Raw genomic sequence first — 25,258 nt, forward strand, 5'->3', positions numbered from 1 at the left:
CTCATGACCCAAAGCCACCGCGTCATCTGTCAAACATGGCAGGGGTTTTGTTATGGCTTGGTCATGTAGGGTTGCCAGTGGAAGTGGCACACTGGCATTTATTGATGATTTCTCTGTTGACGGAAGCAACAGGATGAATGCAAAGGTATACAGGAGCATTCTGTGGGTTCAGATTCAGTTAAATGCATCAAAACCAATTGGACAACATTTATTCATTCAGCAGGACAACAATCCTAAACATACGGCCAAAGCAACCACAGAGCCTCTCAGGGTGATGAGATGGAAAATCCTTGACTGGCTGAGTCAATCACCTGACCTCAGTCCAACTGAGCAGCTACCAGCATTGCTGAAGACTAGACTGAAGGCAGAGAGAGACCCCACAACAAGCAAGAGCTGAAGGTGGCTGCAGTGAAGAGCATCACCAGGGAAGATACAAAGCGTCTTGCGATGTCTATGGTTCAAAGACTTGAGGCAGTCATTGACTGCAAAGGTTTTTCCAACAAAAATTAAATACGATGATATTGTTTGACTTCATGTGTATCTGTCCAATTACTTCTGAATCCCTAAACTTTGGGCACTATGTGTTTAAAGGGCCATTTTTTCTAACGCAGTTCTTTCTATATTGATGTAAATCTATTCAAACTCAAACTGAGACTTGGCACTTTAATGTAGAATCCATTATTTTACTTCAAATTAAATGGGTTGAAGCTCAGAGCCCAATGAACAAAAATGTGTAAATGTCCAAATACTCACCGTTCTTGACTGATATTACGGCTATGTAGGTCTGTCTCAAGAGGTGTGTCAGCAGATAGCCCAAAGACATTACACTGCTGAGCTGTTAAGCACCGCTATTAGCAGGAAGGAGAGGAAGGAATGTTAAGGAACCACTTGAAAGTATTGGAGCATGAGGAAGGCAGTACCTGTGTGTGTGTACCTTTAGGTTATACATACAGTATAGTACCTAAGTATTATATTTACTGATGGTGTGTAAAAAACACAAAAAGCAACGAGGGAAAAAAATACATGGACACAGATGGAATGAGACAAGAGAAAGCATGAGATTACCTAATAATGAGAAAAAAACATAAAGAAACAGAAGCAACTTTTTGGAGTTTTGACCTCAGATATATTAAGTGGTTGTGATGTGAGAGATGATCAATACCAGTCGCAAGTGGACAGACAGTTATCATCCGATCATCTCTTAGTACAGCCCCACACCTTACAAATACAGACACACATGTGCACACATGCCTGATGAGTACAGAGACCTTTCAAAGAAACTTTACTGAGTAGCATGGTGTGGGGATGAACAAGAATATTTTGATATGTTAATTATGTGGTAGTCCTATATGGAGAGGCCCCACACTCTCACACACAGACACTGGAGTAAATGGACAGTTTTTGCTGTGGGGATATTTGAGGCAGCTCAACTTCATGGGTTTGATGTTTAGAAAACTGGATTAGTGGGAGTTGAATGAAATTAATCCTGGCATATGAAATTGGCACAAAAACACACACTCACTCACACAAAATTTGATACTTAACTGTTAAAGAACATGAATATTAAATGATATAATAATGACACTTGATTATTTGTATTATTCTTTTTAGAGTTTTTAATACCTAGATTTACTGTAGCTGTTATTAATGGTACACATACAGAAGCAGTGTCCTCTATACATATGGTGACTGCTGATAATTTTAGACACAGAGCAATACTTTGCAAGTAAATTCACTGTTTTCTCAGTTGTCCCTTACATCAGTACCACTCTATGGACATTACTGAAATGGTCATAAATAAAAAGTGGAATGGCACTCAGTAGAGCACATACCTCCGTCAAGACCAAATATTGATGAAAATGTAAAAAATTCTCGCCATGTTAAGGAAAGTGATAAAAAATTCCTGTATCTGCCCCTTTAACTGGATTTGCACCAAAATGTAGAGGGTTCTTCCCTGGCGTCTAGGCTGTGTATACATATTTTTATGAATAAAAAATATTAAAAACCCGATACACACTGATGTACCGGGGGTCTGGTCGTTGTGTGGGTGATTTAGAATACAATATAGGGACTGTATCAAAATAATGAGTAACTTAAATCTGCACTCACTAACTTAGTTCTGCATATTTCATGCTGTCGCAGTAGACTTACAAAAAAATCTGTGCACACAAGCACACCCTCTGCAGGCTAATGTACAACTTTTGACACCCAAGGAACAAAGTGGGAGGCGAAAGAGGGTGAATGGAAATGTTCCTAAAGTGAAATACATCTCTAGCAAACACTTGGGTAAGATTAGATAGGATCTGAGACTGATTTACCGTGTCGGTTTCTCCCTGGCAGCCGTTATCTGACCACTGCCTGGCTGATTTATACCCCAGGACATACTGGTATCAATTAGAAGAAACCTAAAGGAGTCATTACCTAACTAGCAGAGGCCCCCGAAGACTGTCTGGGATGGTAAGAGTAATAGAAGTAATATACTGTCACTCACCACAGAAATACACGATTCACTCACCGCAAGACCACTATAGGACAGCAGAGGAAACTGTTTTTGAAGCAGGGGACACTGTCAGCTCATTGCACTGTGTATGCAGTGAGCTGTCTGTTATCTAAGCCATTACAAACAAATACAGTAACTGATGAGTGTTGATGAATGACAGCTGCAACGCATAAGCAAATTACAGATGGTCGATATGTATTCATTTCTTATTATTCAAAACTACATGTAATTCCTTTATAGGAAGACATGTATGAAGATAATGGTCAAATAGAGAGATCTTATTCCCACAACTGAAATTTTTTATGCCATTTTGTTACCCAACCTAAGCCTGATGGGTTCTGACAAATTATCGGGTTTTAGGTCAAGTTTGGGACATCTTGCTTCATACATTTTTGGGCTTAGTTGGGTTTTGGTTATTTAAAAATGTAATAACACTCTCTGGCAGCTCGAGTAGTATGTGTCTATCTATTTATCTGTGTGTGTGCGTGTGTGTACGAGTGTCTTTGTGATATGTTGCAAGTAGGACACACAGTGCCCAGCAGGAAAAGTTAAAGAAACAGCAAGAAAAGGCCTAATGTTATGTGTTACATTAGCCTGGCAAACTAACTAGCTAAATAAAGAATAATGATGCTAAAGGGGAACTTCAGGATTGAGTAGAACCTTATGACCTTAAATAACCTCTGATTGTGCACATAGTTTTGTTCTGGATTAGGACTGTTTAATCTGTCAGAGTTCATGACATGGACAAAGAGGTGAGGCAGATGGTTTTCAGCTGCAATTTCAGTAATGTTATTACCACTGAACATGTGGCTCTGTACTGTTTTGTAGCCACTTGTGTTTTGTGCTGGTGGGCCACAGTGACTTATTCTGTGTAGGGAAGTATTATGGCCATTCTCACATTAGCTATGTATACTTCATTTGTGAGAAAGTAGAACTAACAACATACACTTAGTTACCAGTTTATTAGGTACACCTAGCTAAAACTAATGCAGTATAACACAACAGTCCTGCAATAAATCCCCCCTTCATGAAGGTTATAACGTTCAGTTTTTGTTGAAACAGTTTTAAAAACTTTGTGGGACTGCTGAACTGCCCTGCGTTACACTGACAGGTGTTATATTAATTTGTCTGCCCATTTCTATAGGGGAAGAGTAAATAACAGTAACACCCCTCTGTATAATGAAATTGAGTTTATAATGTTGGGTGGGTTTGGTTTCAGGTTTACAATTTGGCACTAAGAGTTGGGCTCAGTTGGATCAGGTCTTAAAGACGTGGGTAAGAGGTGTGTTCAATTTCAGTTGCCTCTGTTGGCCTCTAGCTTCTGTTGTATCAAGATATACACTCACTGAGCACTTTATTAGGAACACCTGTACACCCGCTTATTCATGTACTTATCCAATCAGCCAATCGTGTGGCAGCAGTTCAATGCATCAAATCATACAGATACAGGTCAGGAGCTCCAGTTAATGTTCACATCAAACTTCAGGATGGAGGATTAAATGTGATCTCAGTGACTTTGAACGTGGCATGATTGTTGGTGCCAGATGGGCAGGTTTGAATATTTCTGAAACTGCTATAGATATATATACACACAAATACATACATTTATGCATATACTTATACGCATATACTTATACACACACACACACACACACACACACACACACACACACACACACACACACACACACACACACACACACACACACACACACACACACACACATATATATATTATGATCAGTGTATGAAAAATGGAAAAGAGTGGCTTTCTTTCCGACATGACCAGAATTCAAAAATTGGCCAGGGAAAAAAACAAAACAAACAAACATCAAAAAACAAACCAAAAAAACTTGACAGCAAAAAATTAAGAGACATAAATAATGGGTAGTTTTCACTTAATTCAAAGAACATACGTTTTCCTTTACAAGTGTGCTGGAGTAAATCACCATGGAAAAGCAAGGGTTCCACAGAAGCAAAGGACCAAGGAGAAAGCTTTGTGTGTGTGTGTCTGTGTGCGTGTCTGTGTGTGCATGTGTGTGCGTGTGTTTGTTGATGTATGCATATGAAAAAGTGTGCACTAGTAACAGAGTCTGTGGTTGTGTGTGCGTGCGCTGAGTGTTCTTAGGAAATCGGGGGCACTCTATGGGCAGTCTGACGGAGAGCTGAGAGATTAGGGAGGGTCTTGTTTCATGGACCTTAAGACATCTGTTCTCTCTCTCTTGCCCACCTCCCAACCTTTCTTTCATTGAACTATAAATGCCCCCCTACCTTGGGGAGGGGTGAGTTGTGGACAGAGGGAGGAATGTGGGGCTTCCACTTGCTTTTCATTAACACAGGATCTGGTAACACACCTCACTGTCAACCTAATCCCTTCTCTCTCCATCTTGTCCCCTGGCAGAGGGGGGCTGCCATGACCAGGTACAGAGCCCCAGATGTTCCATGGACGAGGGGGGTGGATGACAGGATCTTCACTCAACTGCAGCTATGGATGTACACTAATGAAGACAGGGTGGGGCGGGGTGAGCGCAAAGACATATACTGAAGAGACCCCTGTTACTGTTCACACAGAGTAATCTGCCTGTCTTCTGTTTTCCCCCTCTGCACTGTATTAGAGCTACCTTATTTTTCTAACTACCCTTTTGCTTCCTTGCTGCATTCCTCCAACTTTATGACTATTTTTCTTCCCTCATCTGCTCTACTGTCCTCATAAACTAATTTCTTTCTTGTACTGAATCTTCTTTCTGCTTAGTCCTGCTATTTTTTCTTTGTCTAATGAAGTTTTATTTCCTATGACTTCTTTTATCAGACTCGGTCTCTCCTCTCACATTTCTGTCACTACATCTCCTTAATTTTTTCTCTCCCTCTACTTTTCTATCTCCGTCGCCCTCCTGCTTCCCTCTTTCATTACTCTTTTCCTTCCCCTTCTTCTCCCTCCTGCTTCCTCATACAAACTGGCATCATCCTGAGGTCTGCTCAGGATGTGGTCCATCAATCTCAGCCTGCCACTGAGAAGCAATAATGCAACAAAAGCAGCAACAGTAGTGGTACATACTGTAGCAGTAGTAATACTACATTCTCCTGTCTTACATCTCTCATGTGTAGCTTCTCCCAGGGGGGTCATTCCGACTGACTTATTGTGGCAGCTCAAACGCTCAACCTTACAGAATGGGAATCCTAACCTTTATCTTCGTAAAATTCCAAGGTATCCGTTTTCTGAGGTATGGAGCGGATTGGAGAGGCCGGGTGGTGGTGACAGATGGAGGCGGTGCAGCTAAGGCTAGAGTCAGCAGATACATCTATTGTCGCCAGTGATTGGTCTGCGTAATTTGAGACAGTTTGTCTCCTTTCGATGTCAACAAATCTGGAAACACTATGTGAAGAAGCCCTCTGGGAAAATAACCATGTGTGTTGTGACAAAGACCTACAAGAGTGCTAAAGAAAAAAAACAAACAACTGCGTGAGACAAACATGTTATTCAGCAGAAATAACTTTAAAATGCCTTTTCCAGTGCAAAAAAAGTTCCTCTTTTTGGGCATTTGGTGCCATGTAAGCTAAACTGTAGCTCTCCATTGGCAATATATACAGGTGATACTCCACCAGAAGTTTGAACATGCTCTTAGAGATGAGGCGGAGAGATGAAATATCAGGGCCTATAATGAAATCTATGTAGAGGATCTTAAACCTCTCAGGTATTTCAGAGAGCACTCATATGATATATGAGGAGCTGAATGAAACATTTACTGCACATGATGACAGTATTAGTTTTATGGGCAGTTATTATAACGTCTTGTTCAGAACATACATACATGATGTTATGTGTTCTGCACCATAACAACAGAGAGTTTGGAGCGAAACTCAGGATGAATGATCCAGTGGATCTCAATAAACACCAGAGGTCTTGATCCCACAATTTTTTTGTGTCAAGTGAAACTGCAATGTCATGAAAGCAGTGGTGGCTCTGTTTCAAAGTACTGGTAACTGTGGAGAAAACAATATCCATGAAAAGACGGCTCACTGCACACTAATATCTATTTTTCCTGTGTTTACTGTAAATGAATCAAAGAAGCACTATTAACAAATCTCTTGAAAAGTATTACTTTAAGTAAATGGAGAGCAATCATTATAAGTTGAAGAATCATTTGGAAAGTAAGCAGGAGGGGATTAGCTCTTATATTAGCACAATTGTCTCTAAACTCTATTTCTTTTTCCATTGCATTGCACACACAGTTTCAACTGTGTTTATTGAAGTATGGATGAAAGCTGAAAAGCTGGTGAAAATCAGGGCAGGGCAGCAATGCGGAGTATTGTGTCAGCGTGCAGTTATGCAGATTTGAGTAAACAAAGTGCAAATTGTTTGAGGTTTTAATTAACATTTTCGACAATCATTTTATCTGAAGTAACCCTATATAACAACATCTGCAAAACAGATGCATGAACTTAGGGAGCCCATATCCAGCTCTGTCCTTGTCCCTTTGTACCCCCAACACAGTATTGCTCAGCGGCACTGAGGTACAAACCATCTACCAGCTAAATTATGAGTCAGCTTGTTCCTTGTGTTATACTACCATGTGGCACATCAGCTCCTCACTCTCTTTTATCCTTCTGTTTCCATCTGATGGAAAACAAAAAATAGCAAAAACTGAAAAACAAACCAAAAATCCCTGATCATCTATACAGCAAGTTTGCTCACACCCAATGCCACAGAGAAATTGGAAGCTTATTTAATTTATATGAGTATTAGCAGATCTGATTGTCATAATGGAAACACTGTAATGCCTCTCAGATAATAGTCAGTGTTGATAAAAGCAGGGTTTGGTCCTGACATGAAAACAAAAATCTCTCTCTCACACACACTCATACATTTGGTCATGAAAATACAATTCTCTCTCACACCCTAATACACACACGTAGCCTTGCAATCAAATACACACACAGTCTCACCAACTTAAGATCCAAGACTAACACAAACATCTCACTTTACAGTTTACTGACAAACCTTGTTTTTGGCAGATGAGGGCTTTGCTAGCATGTATAAAAAATATTCCAAATAATATTGAAGCAATACTGTTATTTAGTTCTCAAACTTTCCCAGTATGAGTGAATGATAGTATCAGATCTTCCAAAAAGGCTGAGACATCACATTCTCTACAACAAACAAGGGTGGAAAGTGGAAAGTTGTGCTACATAGTGAGATACTGATCAATAAATTCGCAAAAACTACTCTTAATACACAATAGATTAATACGCTTACTGATAACAGTATTAGAAGTGATTTATACTTTTTCTCTTAAAACAACCTGCTGTTTAATTAAAGACATTCCTGAGGGAACATGTTACAATACTCCAGTGACATTCAACATTTTAAGAGAGTTTAGAGTTTGTCCACATCAATATTTGTTTGGTTACATAACATAATGACAAAAAACAGAACAATTTGTTCCTCACTACTTTTTTCATTGGATATTTGGAACTTTGTGTAACTGTACTTTATTTTCAAAGGGCCTGGACTGGTTCCTGTTGGCTCACATGGTAAGCTAGGGTACAGGCAAATGACACACAACAAAAAAGTGTGTACATTTAGTGTTGTGTACTACGGAGTCCTAAAAATGTGGCTTTTTAAAAATATGATAAAATCTGCCAAACAGGGTGAAGTAATTGCAGTCGTTTCCAATGTAGCTCCACCTGTTTCAAGAATTTCCTTGAAATAAGTGGCAATATCTTGAAATAAAGCAGAATAAGATGGATTACATCACTGGTTGGATGTTTTTCACTTTTCACAAGTAAAAGTAACCGTGAGCCATTTAAGGGCCAGATTCTTGTTACTTTGGAGTGATACAACATGGGTCATTTAGTGATCTTAGATAAGACATAGTAGGGAGCTGGAGAAAAGAAAAACAGCGACAATTATAGAAAATGTGGTTCTATGTTTCTGTATCTGTGTCTCTGCTCACATAAGCGCAATGTCATTTTTTAGTTTCTGCAAATGAAAGATGTCTTTTACTCACCTTCTATCCTAGGCCCTGACTTCATGTTCAGACTTCCTGTCATGGCTGACACCGATACTGTCACGCTGGGCTTCATTGGATGAGCCTCCGTCTCCATGACTATTACAATCTGGGCAGTGTGGAGAGAGACCTTATGGAAGGACAACGCCAGGGCCCTGATGATGCTGGTTTTACCCAGAGCTGAGACCTGATGGTGGGGGTCTGAACGAGAGAGAAAGGGCCTTGGCAGTGTCTTCTTAGGGGAGGTATGAGGTGTGGAGGAAGCAGACAGTGGTTTACTGGAGGTATCCCAAACATGGTTTGGTAGGACTTTCTTCAGGTAGACTTTGGCCTGCTCCAGCTTCGCCAGTGTAGGACTAATTTTCAAGGGGCGTGACAGCTCTACGTTTAGCTCAGCTGTGGAGAGGAAGAACACACGCATGCACGCACACACACGCACACACGCATGCACGCACACACACGCACACACGCATGCACGCACACACACGCACACACGCATGCACGCACACACACGCACACACGCATGCACGCACACACACGCACACACGCATGCACGCACACACACGCACACACGCATGCACGCACACACACGCACACACGCATGCACGCACACACACGCACACACGCATGCACGCACACACACGCACACACGCATGCACGCACACACACGCACACACGCATGCACGCACACACACGCACACACGCATGCACGCACACACACGCACACACGCATGCACGCACACACACGCACACACGCATGCACGCACACACACGCACACACGCATGCACGCACACACACGCACACACGCATGCACGCACACACACGCACACACGCATGCACGCACACACACGCACACACGCATGCACGCACACACACGCACACACGCATGCACGCACACACACGCACACACGCATGCACGCACACACACGCACACACGCATGCACGCACACACACGCACACACGCATGCACGCACACACACGCACACACGCATGCACGCACACACACGCACACACGCATGCACGCACACACACGCACACACGCATGCACGCACACACACGCACACACGCATGCACGCACACACACGCACACACGCATGCACGCACACACACGCACACACGCATGCACGCACACACACGCACACACGCATGCACGCACACACACGCACACACGCATGCACGCACACACACGCACACACGCATGCACGCACACACACGCACACACGCATGCACGCACACACACGCACACACGCATGCACGCACACACACGCACACACGCATGCACGCACACACACGCACACACGCATGCACGCACACACACGCACACACGCATGCACGCACACACACGCACACACGCATGCACGCACACACACGCACACACGCATGCACGCACACACACGCACACACGCATGCACGCACACACACGCACACACGCATGCACGCACACACACGCACACACGCATGCACGCACACACACGCACACACGCATGCACGCACACACACGCACACACGCATGCACGCACACACACGCACACACGCATGCACGCACACACACGCACACACGCATGCACGCACACACACGCACACACGCATGCACGCACACACACGCACACACGCATGCACGCACACACACGCACACACGCATGCACGCACACACACGCACACACGCATGCACGCACACACACGCACACACGCATGCACGCACACACACGCACACACGCATGCACGCACACACACGCACACACGCATGCACGCACACACACGCACACACGCATGCACGCACACACACGCACACACGCATGCACGCACACACACGCACACACGCATGCACGCACACACACGCACACACGCATGCACGCACACACACGCACACACGCATGCACGCACACACACGCACACACGCATGCACGCACACACACGCACACACGCATGCACGCACACACACGCACACACGCATGCACGCACACACACGCACACACGCATGCACGCACACACACGCACACACGCATGCACGCACACACACGCACACACGCATGCACGCACACACACGCACACACGCATGCACGCACACACACGCACACACGCATGCACGCACACACACGCACACACGCATGCACGCACACACACGCACACACGCATGCACGCACACACACGCACACACGCATGCACGCACACACACGCACACACGCATGCACGCACACACACGCACACACGCATGCACGCACACACACGCACACACGCATGCACGCACACACACGCACACACGCATGCACGCACACACACGCACACACGCATGCACGCACACACACGCACACACGCATGCACGCACACACACGCACACACGCATGCACGCACACACACGCACACACGCATGCACGCACACACACGCACACACGCATGCACGCACACACACGCACACACGCATGCACGCACACACACGCACACACGCATGCACGCACACACACGCACACACGCATGCACGCACACACACGCACACACGCATGCACGCACACACACGCACACACGCATGCACGCACACACACGCACACACGCATGCACGCACACACACGCACACACGCATGCACGCACACACACGCACACACGCATGCACGCACACACACGCACACACGCATGCACGCACACACACGCACACACGCATGCACGCACACACACGCACACACGCATGCACGCACACACACGCACACACGCATGCACGCACACACACGCACACACGCATGCACGCACACACAAGACACACACGCACACACGAACGCACGCACACACGCATGCACGCACACACACGCACACACACACACACACACACACACACACACACACACACACACACACACACACACACACACACACACACACACACACACACACATCCACACATCCAGTGGAAGTAAGGCACTTGGTCAAATAGAAGGATGGCTGGAAAGAGGAATTGGAGGAAAAATGGAAAGGGAAAGGTGGATTTTGCTTTGCAATGTAGCTTATCATTTCCACTTGACTTATCACCAGGAAATGTTCCAGTGGTGGAATAAATAGTCCGTATGCAGCTGTTCATCCAGGTTCCTCTGCCTCCCTCCCATCTTCTTTCACCCTTTCATCCTCTCCCCATCTGTTCATGTAGCACATCTTTCTGCTTCCTTTCTCTTCCTCAGTCCTTTCTATCTTTTAGTTTTCCTCCATAACCCAACCTCACATAATCTCATAAAGCTGTCTTCGATAACTCACTCAGGGCCAATGCTGGGGCCTGGGCCTTGCCTGGCTCTCTGCACAGGGAGACCTGGTCCCGATTATCAATTGTCCTACTTCCTGAAGTCTCTTTCTGCCCCCACCCTGAAAAACCCATCCTACCCAGACCTAGCCAGTTCTGGACTGACAGTATTACATGTTTAACCCATCAGAAACTCACCTGGCTTGAGTGATTAGTGCAAAAGATACAGCTTGCTATAATCCATTAGACTTTACCTATATTTAACTTTTAATTTCGTTGGGGGCAGTTATCATAAGAACAATGTCCCTCTACTGCAACTACAGCACATTTATTAAGGATATTCCACTAATGGGATTGGGAAATTTGATTCTTATTTGTTACTTGCAGGGAGGAGCAGCTAGGGTTAGATTATGTGTGTCACTGCCTCAGACAACAGAGACTTTCCAACAATTGAGCATCAAGACAAATTATTTAGCTTAAAAATCATTTACACATCCTGCTGCCATGTACAGGATGCCTGGAACCATCCTTGTCACATCTTTCCTACTGTCGCAAAAAATTAAAAACAAGTTCAAACAGATTTAAAAATACATATAGTCATAGAGTAATTTCACAGATCTGCAGAACCAGACAAACACTAAGGCTGGACCATGTCTACACATCATCGTGGGAGCTGTCTCTTCTTTCTATCAGTGAGTGAATGTTTTACTGGGCAGGGAATACACCACTTGCTTTTATACACTAGAAGCACAAGATGTTCTGGGTAGTTGCTTGTTAACTGCACATTGTGAAAGCCAGGGTATCGTAATTTCCATCTAAAAGATTTGTCTGTTGCCCAAAACACTTTTACTGACATTATTTATCATAAATGGAAAAAGGAATGGAGTACAGCTTACAGCTAGTTCATTCATTCATACAAATCATAATGCTGCCCATGACGTGACCTCAGAAATGCTGCAGTTCAACTGATTGACATACTTATCACTTATTAATTTAAGAAATCCTTAAGAGATTAACAGATGACTTAAAGGGAAATTTATTTCACTTTTGTACTGCTAAATGACAGTAGGATAAAGTGTATCTGGATTTTAAGTTCTGTGAACTCAGAAACAACTTTCCATGGAGGACTTTGGAAAGGAAGGGGGCCACAGCATCTGTACAGTTTCCCCCTGGCTTCATCCAACAACCAGTGGAGCACATTTTTACTGCATTGGAGCAATGACAAAGAGGAATCTTTGCAGAATTCTAATGAAATCACATCACAGCATTATATGGCCATATGTCCAGTACATCCATGTCATATCCTTAGGTTTGGTTGCTTCTCTGGAGGTGATGTGAGTGTGTGCAAGACAGCCTTTACAGTGATGTTCCATGTGGTTTCACTATCCAGGCAAAGGAGGCATAAAAAGAGGAAACTAAAACCTCACAACAGGAAAAAGAAAAAAAACCAGAAACTATTTACAAGCCATGATGGACTTTTTTTTTTTTTTTTTTTTTTTTACAAACTAGGCTGCAAAATCCTGTATTTATGGATCAAGATGTAACACAGCACTACGATAAAGACTTCTCTCAACGATATACACTGTCACACCTCTTTAACACTGTAGTGAAGAACTGAAAATACTTGGAAAAGTACAAATGGCAATCTTATTTAATTTTGATTTCAAATTTGTTATTCTTTAGGAGGGCAAGGAAAGACAGTAGAGATTTTTTAAAAAGGGAGAAGAGATCAATTATTGAAAGAAATGTAACAGTTCATAGCCAAGCAGTCAGAGTGGACTTTTCCAACAGTGGCATTCTCACACAGGAGTGTTTTTACTGGAAAAGTCTTAGTTTCAGCTGTAAGACTAACGGCTATTTTAAGATGACTGTCAGTGGAAGGCCTGTGCAAGGAGCAAGCATCGAGCCTGGAGGTTGAGAGGTGGTGTTGGTGTTATATACCTTTAAAGAACAGGCTTTAACGTGAACAGGCTGGGCGGAATCATAGACTGCCCCTTCTCAGGTGTCAGCCTCTATTAGCACTGGAGAAAGTGGGAGATCAAGGTCTGACAGAGGCACATACACACACATATATAAATCTGCAAAGTGGTGGGGGAGATCAACTATGCTTATTACCCGGGTTACTGTGCCTTTTTGGCAAGGTCACACATGACGCCATCCCCACTTTGAACCTCGTGTCGGGAATGTGTGTGTGTGCAAACACCACAAACATTGTTTTCATTCCCACCCCACCTTTGATTTCTCTAGCTGACTTTTACGCTTAACTCTTGACAGCAGAGAGCCTGTGTCAGACACAGGTGGCAATGTGTCAAATTACACAGGGCCCATATGTGAAGGGCATGTGTGGATGTCTGTGTTTGTAAGCACCAATAATTTTTTGAGGTATATCTGTAGAATCCCAATGTCACGAGAAAAGCCTCATACCAAGTAAGGCCAGTGACACGTACTTCAGATGCCATCTGACTCAAATTAAAGTGGTTCTGGACAGTTCGGAGGGGCACAGGCTTGTATACAGTAACTGACAACATTTCCACAAACCCATAGCTTGACGGGAACCAGGAACATGGGAGAGAAATGGTTCCAATTTGTTCTAGCTAATCTATCACCTGCTGCTTCTCTACAGAGAGCTTGGATGATCTCTCGTCTCCAAGTGGTAGCAGTTACCACTGGACTTGTTCACTGACCTTCTCTAAGACTGGAACTCAGCAAGAAAGATGAGAAAGTGAGGAAAGGGAAGTGTGTGTGTATGTTTGTGTTTTCGCTGGTCCATCACTGAACCCTGCCCATGTTGGAAAAAAACAAACCCAGCCCGTTGTGTTTGCTGGTCAAACCTTGAACCCTCCTTGTTCTGAAAAAATCTGGCTTCTTATCTGAATTGGCATTAGTTGTGTAAATGTGTGTGTATGATGAGCGGCTGCTGAGTGAGGGTCAATGCTGAAACACCTTCCAATTTATAGTACACGTTACAAGTGTTTCCCACTCAGCATCCTTGGGAGGCAGCTTTGATTGGTCCTGCAAAATAAATGCTGCTGAAATTGCGAGCATATTGCTGTAAACACACGGCAAAACGTGGCCTCATGGCGGTCTGCTATCTGTTTGCGCCTCGTTGAAATAAATAAAATGTGAAGCATTGTTGAATCAAAGTAGAGCTGCCAAACATGATACACACATATTGCAGCACAAACATACAGCGACAGACAGTTATAAAGACTTGCACATGCAAATAAACCATCACTGAAAATAACAGAGGACAGATAAATAAAAGGCTGGTTGTACTTTTTCTTCCTAATCCTGTCTGCATCTATACTTTCTTTACTCTTCCTTGCACTCCTTTTTGGTAAACAGACAGAATATATGTTAAGACTGATAAACGTTCCAGACTCGAAAATAATTCCTGTTTATCTATGTACTGTCTAAACAGCAGCACTGAGTGTATTCCACCAGAGTCAGCATCTATGCACGGATTCTCCTGCTCTTTGTAACTTCTTCCTTTGCTCCTCCATCCCTGAAGAGGATAATTATCTCCACAAGATTCTCATCTAACCAAACAAAATACACTGTGTGTGTGTGTGTGTGTGTGTGTGTGTGTGTGTGTGTGTGTGTGTGTGTGTGTGTGTGTGTGTGTGTGTGAGTGAGTGAGTGAATGTGTGTATGTAACTCTGTGGGTGATGGGGGACCAGTAGCATGTGTGGTCAATTCTAGATATTTCCAGCGCAGCCTGACCTGGGGCTACCTCACACTGAGCCTGGATTCTGTGTGAGTCATTTTGGCGGGTACTGTTTGTATGTGTGTGTATGTGGGGGGAACGAATGTGAGTGATTATGATTGAAGTTATCATACAGAGACAAGGACGGCTCTGCTCTTTACTAGTTCAAGGGAAACACCTGACTGTAATTGTACAATGTTGGGGTCTGCGATTCAACTGCATACTACAATCAGATGTAACCACATCATCATGTGAACTATCTTTAGAGATATGACAGTAGTAATTCTGAAGTAATTCCGTAAATTATATGAAGCTGCAAAATCATCACTGAACATTGTGCAAATTCTAATAGATGAATAAACCAAGTGAAATTAAATCTATTTAAACATTTTTGAATCTTTTTTGAATCTTTGGAAACAAGTCCAGTCTTTCTTGCACCTCTCCAAAGGGAGATCAGAGGTCAGTATATACTCATTATATTGAAGGACACTCTCTCTCTATTCACTACACCACCATGCCTCTCCTTTATACAGTGAATCACCATCAGAAAGGACTCTGATTTACCATTTATGATCAAAACCTGACTGAAAATTGTTAAGTAATTCATGCCTCATGGAAAGGTCAAGCTTGGTGTAATTTGGCTGCTGGTGTTATCTGGAATGAGGGCTAGATGGACATTGCTGATGTGAGGTTGTATTGTGTGATTGCTGTGGTGTACAAAAAGCTGCATTGTGTTGTGTTGTGTGAATCCATGAGGACAAAGAAACTTTGGGCTTTCTGCCGACAGCAGGGATGTGTGTAGGCTAGTGGGCTACTTGTGTCAAGCTTGGAGCTCCTTCTTGTATACATGCACAGTCTGTGTTCATGATTGTATGCATGTGAGAGAAAGACAGACTATATGTCAATGTACAGTTAGGGTCCATAAGTGACACAATTTTTTGTAATTTTTTTCTCTGTACACCACCACAGTGGATTTGTAACGAAGAAATCAAGACGTGATTGAAGTGTGGACTTTAAGCTTTAATTCAAGGGGTTTAACAAAAATATCACATCAGCGGTTTAGGAATTACAGCCATTTTTATACATAGTCCCTCATTTTCAGAGGCTCAAAAGTAATGGGACATTGTACAGTTTCATGGCCAGGTGTGGCTTGTTCCCTCGTTTTTTCATTACAAATTAAGCAGATAAAAGGTCCGGAGTTGATTCCAAGTTGAATTTGTATTTGGTAGCTGTTCATGGGAACTCTCAATATCCTGTCCAAAGAGATGTCAATGCAAATGAAGGAGACTGTCAATAGGTTGAAAAAACAAAACAAACCTATGAGACGGATAGCAGAAAGTTTAGGAGTTGCCCAATCAACAATTTCATACAATTTTAAAAAGAAGGAATGCACTGGCAAGCTCAGCCACGCCTAAAGGCCTGGAAGACCATGAAAGACAACTAAAGCGATGATCGAAGAATTATTTACTATTTGAAGAAAAACCCTTCACAACATCTAACCAGGTCAAGAACACTCTCGAGGTTAGGCGTGTCATTGACAAAGTCTACAATCAAGAGACGCCTCCACGAATCTAAATACAGAGGGTTTACTACAAGGTGCAAACCACTGGTAACACTCAAGAACAGAAAGGCCAGATTAGACTTTGCCAGAAAACATCTAAAAAAGCCTGCCCAGTTCTGGAACAAGATGCTGTGGACATATGAAGCCAAGATGAACTTGCAGCAGAATGATGGGAAGAGAAGAGAATTGAGAAGGAAAGGAACGGCTCATGATCCAAAGCACCACATCACCTGTCAAACATGGTGGAGGCAGTGTTATGGCATGCGCATGTATGGCTGCCAATGGAACTTGGTCACTGGTTTTTATCAATGATGTGACTGCTGATAGAAGTAGCAGGATGAATTCTGAAGTGTATAGGGCTATGCTATCTGCTCAATGCTGCAAAACGTTGCTTCACAGTACAGATGGATAATGACCCAAATCATACTGTGAAAGCAACCCAAGAGCTTCTCAAGGAAAGAAATGGAATATACTTCAATGGACAAGTCAGTCACCTGACCTCACCTATCTGAGCATGCTTTTCAATTACTGAAGACAAAACTGAGGGCAGAAAGACCCATAAACAAGCAGCAACTGCAGGCGGCTACATTAAAGGCCTGGCAAAGCATCTCAAGGAAGGAAACTCTGCATTTGGTGATTTCTTTTGGTTCTAGACTTCAGAAGAATTTTCATCCAAGTATTCAAAATGATCCTTATATTTATAATAATGTCAGTTTGTCCAATTACTTTTGGGTCTCTGAAAACAAGTGACTATTTATAAAAATGAGTGTAAACGGTTGATGTTCAATGATATTTTTGTTAAACCCACTTGAATTAAAGCTAAAAGTTTACATTTCAATCACATCTTGATGGCTTCGTTTCAAATCCACTGTGGTCATGTACGGAGGCAAAATCACAAAAATTGTGTCACTATTGACCGAACTGTATATCCGTAGTTGACCGTCAGTGTGTATGCATCTGCAACATCTGGCCTGCTAGATTCAGGGAACTGAACTCTGAAGGATGACTTGTGCCTACTCAAACTCCATGAAACCCTCATATGAATAAGAGGGTTGTGCATTAGAACTGCAGCCCACTCACACTTTTATTCATTGCATTTCTGTGTGGGTAAAATGTCAGCCACACCCTTAGGTCAACAACCTTAGCTTAAAGCTATTCATATGGATATCATATCAGTCTAAAAATAGAGAACCAAACCCTGTGAAAGGCAAATCCACAGGAAGCTTATGTTACACACAAACTTAAATCAACAGGAGCTTGTAGTCTGCTGTTGAAAGTGAGTAATATTAGTGATATCAGTGGCGTCCTGTAGAAAACATCTGCAATGTCATTTAGACTGCCCATTATGTGCACACACAGAAAAGAAGACCTTTGTGTTTGCCTATGGTATGTGTTTGTTCAGTGTGTGTGTGTGCTCCTTTCTTGTTCTTTCACAGCAATGGGGATTACCCCCGAAATGTGATTAAATCGTAAATGAGCTTGTTAGCATGAAGGTACAGAAGTTGTATGTGTCGAACAGTGAGTTTGTGTGTCTATGCCTGTGTGTATGATCCCCGATCCCCACCTGGTCCATTGAGGAAATCTTTGATCTGGAGGCAGAGCAGAGGTGGAGGGATGCCTGTTTTATTGTCCACCTCTCCGGCTACTGTCTGCAGCCAAAACACATTGTAGTCAAGAGATTCTGGAAGAGTCTTTCCTGGGTCTGGACAAAATGAGGCAGATAAAGAGATATAGAGAAAAAAGGGGAGAGAAGGAGCAGGGAGAAAGGAAGAGAACACGTCAGACAAAGAAACTGTGTGAACATATTTAACATTAAGAGATTTTACATTTACTAGTCTGTTAGTCTTGCTTTGTGGGTGGGATGGGTTGGTAGCAGAGTTACATTCCCTTTACTTTAAATAGGTTCTATATCTTAATCAGCTCCAGCTCACCTAGGCACTTGTAGTCAGAAGTTACTCCTCTTAAGGCCACATCAAACAAAGACAGCTCCATCTTCTGCTTGCGGTGGTGGCAGCTGAGCAGGGCAGAGGGTTGCATCACCTGGAGGTACAGGAGGGGTTCCAAAACCTGGTCCCCAGCCCCTCTCCGTCCTGGCTGCCTCACTATGGTCACACCCAGCGCCTGGCGGGCTGAGGATCGACTGGGAGTGGGCAGGCCATCCAGAGAGAGCAAACTGCCTCTCAGGAGCGGTGAGGCTGGCTGGGATGTGTTGCTGTTGAGGATGTCCTCAGCTGTTAGGCCAGCAAGGGAACCCTGTGCAGCTGGAGCAGGATCTGGAGTCGGTGAGGCTGAGGCTGGAGGAGACTCAGACAGGATCTCAGGCTGGTTGAGGGCACTCTTTCCCACCTAAAGAAGATGCAGAAGGATTATTTAGTACTGTGTCAAACCTTATTCTGCAAAAGATTCACTGCAATTATTTTAGACATTGATTCAAGAATATATTGGAAACATTACTAGGGACTTTTTGGTCCATTGTAACTTAACAGCATCATGCAGTTTATACAGATCCTGTTGACATCAGGCAAAGACAATTAAAGTCTTTAGTCAGCAAGATGGGCAGTGAAAGATTGAAGGGAATAACACAATGACTAACTGTCCTGTACAAATTTAGGTTATAGCATAAAAAACATCACTATATTGCATAAAATTCTGTTATACAGCATAAATTTGGACTGTATGAAAACACCTTAATCAATGACCTAATGTAATTCAAAATTCTATAAAGCTGATTGAAAAAACTCTGCAATATTAATTGTTTGAATGTATACACCAAGGCAATGCTCATATAAATGATACATTTTGCTACTGTGTATGGAATGAATAGTTATACACACGTTGACAACTGACAGATCCAGGCACTGACTCATGTGAGAGCTTCTATGTCAAAGGCTTTTTGTTTACCTTATCCCCAGGCTCCTTCTTCTCCAGTGTGCTGGGGGTGTCAGACAATAAGGGAAGGGCCTTTGAGGCAATGGAGCAAGCATAGGTCATGACAGATAGCCTACTAGCGGTTAGAAAGATGTCAAAAGGAATGAAGCTGAGGTTCTTGGTGATGATGGACTTGTGGGAGGGCCTAGCAATGCAGTGGTGGCTGGCCCCACTCTGCTGCTCTATTTGGACAATGCGGATGCGAGCACTGTCGCTGCCGAAGCCACTGTCCTGCCCAGTTCCGCTGTGACGCGATGAGGCGTCAAAGCCTGTTGCAGGGTCACGACTGCCATGCTTCTGCTCATGTCGACGCACCTGTACACAGAAACAGGGAAAGGTAAGGCCATGTTCAAATTCTTTGGACACTGAAGTTATCTGAAGATTGCTGCAAGAGTGGAGAGAAAGTGGCCTCACTGTAAAAAATAGTGCTTTGCTTGCTGCCTTTACAGGCTGAGTTAGGTTTCCATGTTATATGAGCAAATAGTGAAAAGAAGACAGAATTACAAAAGATCCTACGTTTCTGTTTTTTTTGTAAAATGTGTGCCTATTGTACCTATTATTAGTACTGAACAGTAGGCTAACATCGTGCAACATCTTTCTGAATGTGACAAACATGAGAATTCAATTTGCATTAAAACAAACTACCTTATCTAAAACCAAATCAATATGGTTTGTTAGCATTACAGAAGGGGGCTAAGAACATCAAATAAAAATGGATGAAAGCTTTTTTTTGGTAAAATTTATTTCTTGTTTGGATCCTGGCTTTACAAGAGGACACAAACCAAATAACTCGCTTGATTGAAACCATGGACAAATTGACCAAAGAAGGAGAGCATCGTATAACCACAGAGACATTAAAGGCATGCTCTGGGACTTTTTCTGTGGTCTAAAAATCATTTTGCACTTCTTGTAATATTGGAAATGTCTTTAGAAAAGGGTCTCACCCTGGCAAATTGAATTGTTTCATGCACTGACTGTGGTATTGTGTATAAAGCAGCTGAGATTTTATGCTTGGCTCCAACTAACGGATATCGGGAGAGTTCCAGCCATTGTGGCAATAAAAAGCTTTCAGTGACAGATGCTATAAATCAATGTGAGTAGGTTGCTGGGTTTTAACCAACAATGAAAATAGGCATCTTTATTCTGCTACCAAAGCATGCCATCTTCCAGACTATAAAGAGGCCGCCACTGATTCTCATGGGACAGAAATGAGACAAACATTCAAACTAAATGCTACCTACCAAATAATAAATTACGGGCATGTTTATGTAGAACTGACACGTGTTGGTAAAAAAAAGACTGAATAAACAGAAGCTTTTACTTTTCAAAAATTTCCCAAGTGCATGGAAAATATTTTGTAGATGCTGAGAAACACCCTCTTCAAACGATCCCCACAAAAGCACTTCTACTATACTAAAGTAAAAATATGGAAAAAGAGAGGGCAATGAAGGCACATGTCAACATGTAAGGCCGTTTCAATTTATTCAATGACTGCATCGCATCAATTGAATAGTCCTCCGACAACTGCATGCTTGACAGGTGCGTCATGAAGAGACTTCGGCCTATTCATCTTCATCATTTCCAATAACATGTCCAACATTGTTATCCCACTATTACGGCTTTTCTCCCAAGTTTCTCTTCCACGTTAATGGGCACAATGTCAGTTTCAATTAGCTACTGCTGTCTTTTGAAACATGATTATGATAAATTGAAAAATTCAAGAAACACCCAGAGAGAGTTTTCAACAGACCAAAGGTGTGTCCCATCCTATCCCACCCTCTTCTGCCCCAACCTGCACATGGTTGCTATTAAAACATGTACTCTCAGCTGCCCCCTCTCTTTCTCTACATTTCTCCCTCCCACCTACTCCATGAGAATTTTAAATGTATATTATTGCTGTGATGGAGATAGTGTTTCAAGACCTCCAGGCAAATACTAAACCCACTGGCAGGACATTAGACAGAATACTTGACTTATTAGATATTTCCTATTCTAAACAGTGTCATCAAAGGCTAAGAACAAGAGCCATATAAAACACCGCGGCATGCCTGCCCGCCTGCCTGTTCTGTTCGGCCAGGCTCATGTGTGGGGCTTCCATAGAATCGGCCCTGCCAGATTCCTCTCCTTTGCCTGGCCTAATGAGGACAGGATGTGTGCACTCATTCTCTGTAGAAATGTAAGATTTTCCAAGCAATGGGGAGGGGAGAGAAGGCAGAAAAGGGCCTGGACCTATCTCCATGTGTGTTGTGTTAAGCGGGAGAAACTTGTATTGAGGTAAGGAGGTATTTCGAAAAGGTACTTGGCAAAGGCAAAATGTCCACTCCAAGGAGCGCCCCACGTTGGAAGGGACAAATAAGCTGCACAGCAGCTGGGAAAGAGCAAGCGCCAGGAGAAACTGCCAGATACTCTTTACGCTTCTCTGTCTCTTTTCCCAAGCTTAGGCTGTACACATGCATTTACAATTACAGCAAATACCCCGTCTCCTTTTTAACCACCACTACTAAGAGAGTGCCCCCTAAGCAAATTCTTGGTCTATATTTAGATATGCTTACAAGTGGAATAAAGGATAATGGGGTGCACAATTGGGGGTTGTAGAGGAAAAGAGACAATGAGAAAACATATCTAAGTGCACAGTTGTTCATATAGTTTGAATCAACACATGCAATCAATGCATTCACAGACATGTACACACAAACACACATGAAGTCAGCTACATTCCCAGGGTTAATCCCTGTGTTTCTGGGTTTAGTTATAGCCTCACTGTGCTTTCTCACTGAAAAAGAGAACAGGTATGCACAGAAAACATAAACCTATGGCCCTATAATCTATATGCTTCAACCATTCACCAATTTATTCACTGACAGAGGGCAATAAATTTAGAATACAAACATGTACTGCAACTAAAGGCCTGGTCCCGGATGAAATCCCCTTTTCCAACCATTACTTTCTATTATATTATATAATGGCTGCACTGAAGCGCTATTTCCAGATCCCAGTGCAATCTTTCTCCGGACATAGTTGATCATGATCTTGAATGTGCGACTACACGCACATACGCACAACCCCCCCCAGCCCCAATCGGCCAGTCATGAAGTCATCCCCTCAGAGTCTCTAGGCAGAAAATTCTGGAAAATGGAGGATAATCCCCAAAGTGTGAAACCATGAGTCTCCCAAGTGCCAATCATATCAGAGCGCATCTGTACGACTTCTGACCCCTATTTCTGTCAGTGTAACTCAGAACAGCTTGGCTAGAGGAAGGCTAATATGTGGAAGCAAATGTCACATCATCCAAATGCCACCCGTTTACAGTGTTGGCTGGCTAGTTGAATATGACAACATAACTTTTACATCTGAATACCACATATGCAGTTGATTGTTTCCAGATGAATAAGAAGTAGGTTGCAATTCAGGTTCAGAGATCAGGGAACATGAAAATCTGAATGTTTTAAGATGGTAGGGAAATCCATAGTAGTCAATAGGAAAGAATATAATAAATACTGTCCAAGTAGCAAAGGTGACTATTATTCCTTTCAAAAGGGTTAATTTAAAAGCCACATATCCCCACTGAAGTGTGAATCCTGTCAAATTATATGTAATAAAGGATTCTAGTGTGCCCAAGTTTACTTTAGGGGCACGAAATAGACTAAAAAGGGCCAAAAAAACACCAAAAAAGACTGGTCACTGGGTAACACAAAAGGTTTCACAGGAAAAATAAGACACTAAAAAATATTTCTGCTACAAGCTTGACGTGCCATAAGAATAAGAATGAACTGCATGAGAAAGTACAAAATGCCAGAAAAGATCATCATAGAAACACAAATGCAAAAACACAGAATAAATATGACAGTATGGCATCATCAGTAAATAGTTAAATGATAATCAAAGTAATGGTGAATGGAACGCTTGGTTGAGTTACTGTAGACATAAAACAAGCATTTAATAGCATTTTGAACCTAAATGAAACCAGTGGCAGGTGGTTTCCGTAAGCTGCTTTTCAAACATTTCACGTCTAAGAATTGTTTAATGTTTATCAAATTTTTCCATGTTCACTTGTAGCTCCTGTAGAATTCCTATTGAAAAACATGGTAGGCCAGATTACTAAATCTTTTTGACAGAACTATTCAGTTGAGTTTCTGGCTTGCAGGATGCCTGCATGGAAATTAACTACTGTATCTTGACAATATCAGAGTTTACAGGTTAGGCCCCTGCTGTGCTACCCACTATTGTTTACCAGAACCATAAAGCTGATAGCAGGCCTCTGTGCCTTTGTGCTGATGGAAGAAAACCTCAATACAGCAATAACTCATCTTAATCAAAAATAATAACAATAATACTTAACCAAATGCCATAAAGACCGCAATTCATTCTCTCATTTTCTATTGGAGAACAGAGGGGGGAAGACATTCATAATATGAAGTCACTGCTCTTTGTATGCCATAACAGTGGTCACAGAAAAAGGGCATCAAAGGCAGTCATTTAATACGTGCAACTTTGTTTCAATAACAAAGGCAACCTGCTATGCACTTCAACTGAACCACAACAAAGAAGCTGTGGAAGGTCGCGACCCCGGAGCTTGCAAATGGATGCCGAGTGCTTCAGAGTGACTGTCAACTGTACTTTAAACACAGTGTACTCTGGGCGCCAAGTGGGGCCATTTTAAAAAGCTCCCTCCACCCAGTAATGCTAGTTGGCGGGTTTACTCCTCCGGGGTTTAACATGTTTCTCAAGGCAGCATGAGAGACAATATCCTACAAATTTTGTTCTCTCTTCTCCCAGTCCCCCAAGCATCTCTCCTTAGTCCCTTTCTCCTTCTATCTGTGCTTTGAACAGGATTAGAGAAATAATTATGTGAGAATATTTTGCCTTCCTTTTCAGTGGCTCTTATTCCCCTGATGTCACGTGACATACAGGGGGGAAAGCAAACATCCGGGTGACAGTAATAATTTATGCATGTTTACATTCCTAAAGCACTGGGTCAGTTGGAACACTTTCCTTCCGGAAAGACCTACTGGAGGAGAAGTGAGGAGAGGAGAGGACTGAGAATGACATGGCTGGTCTAAATAGAGGAACGCCTGTGAAAAACCTCAAGAAAATAAGTAAAGATGAACCGACAAAAAAACATGAATGCAGAGATGATGTTCTTCCATTTTCAACTGCTTTATGGTTTGGAAAAGCACTGGCTTAAAAACAAAGATGCAAAATGATAAAGGCTGAGAAGGAAAAGAAAAATTATGAAAAGAACGAGTTAATGTGGTCCATATGGGGATCTACAGTATATTGGTCAACAAAAACCTGGCTGTGGAAGATGTGGCGACCAAAGACTCTGTTTTTTAA

General features: G+C 42.8%; 1 protein-coding gene across 4 annotated transcripts in view; it reads right to left on the reverse strand.

The window, feature by feature from the left end:
- LOC120784419 (vacuolar protein sorting-associated protein 13B-like) overlaps positions 1 to 25,258 on the reverse strand; it is a 339,421-nt gene that overhangs the window by 76,990 nt on the left and 237,173 nt on the right. For all 4 annotated transcript variants that reach the window (XM_040118221.1, XM_040118219.1, XM_040118222.1 and 1 more), the window contains exons 35-38: positions 19,898 to 20,239; positions 18,928 to 19,342; positions 18,561 to 18,698; positions 8,509 to 8,904 (exon numbers count right to left, since the gene is read on the reverse strand). In XM_040118221.1, coding sequence (XP_039974155.1) covers positions 8,509 to 8,904; positions 18,561 to 18,698; positions 18,928 to 19,342; positions 19,898 to 20,239 — 1,291 coding nt within the window. The remainder of the gene's footprint in view (positions 1 to 8,508; positions 8,905 to 18,560; positions 18,699 to 18,927; positions 19,343 to 19,897; positions 20,240 to 25,258) is intronic.

Source organism: Xiphias gladius, chromosome 22 (assembly GCF_016859285.1).
Source record: "Xiphias gladius isolate SHS-SW01 ecotype Sanya breed wild chromosome 22, ASM1685928v1, whole genome shotgun sequence".
NCBI classification, from domain to species: Eukaryota; Metazoa; Chordata; class Actinopteri; order Istiophoriformes; family Xiphiidae; genus Xiphias; species Xiphias gladius.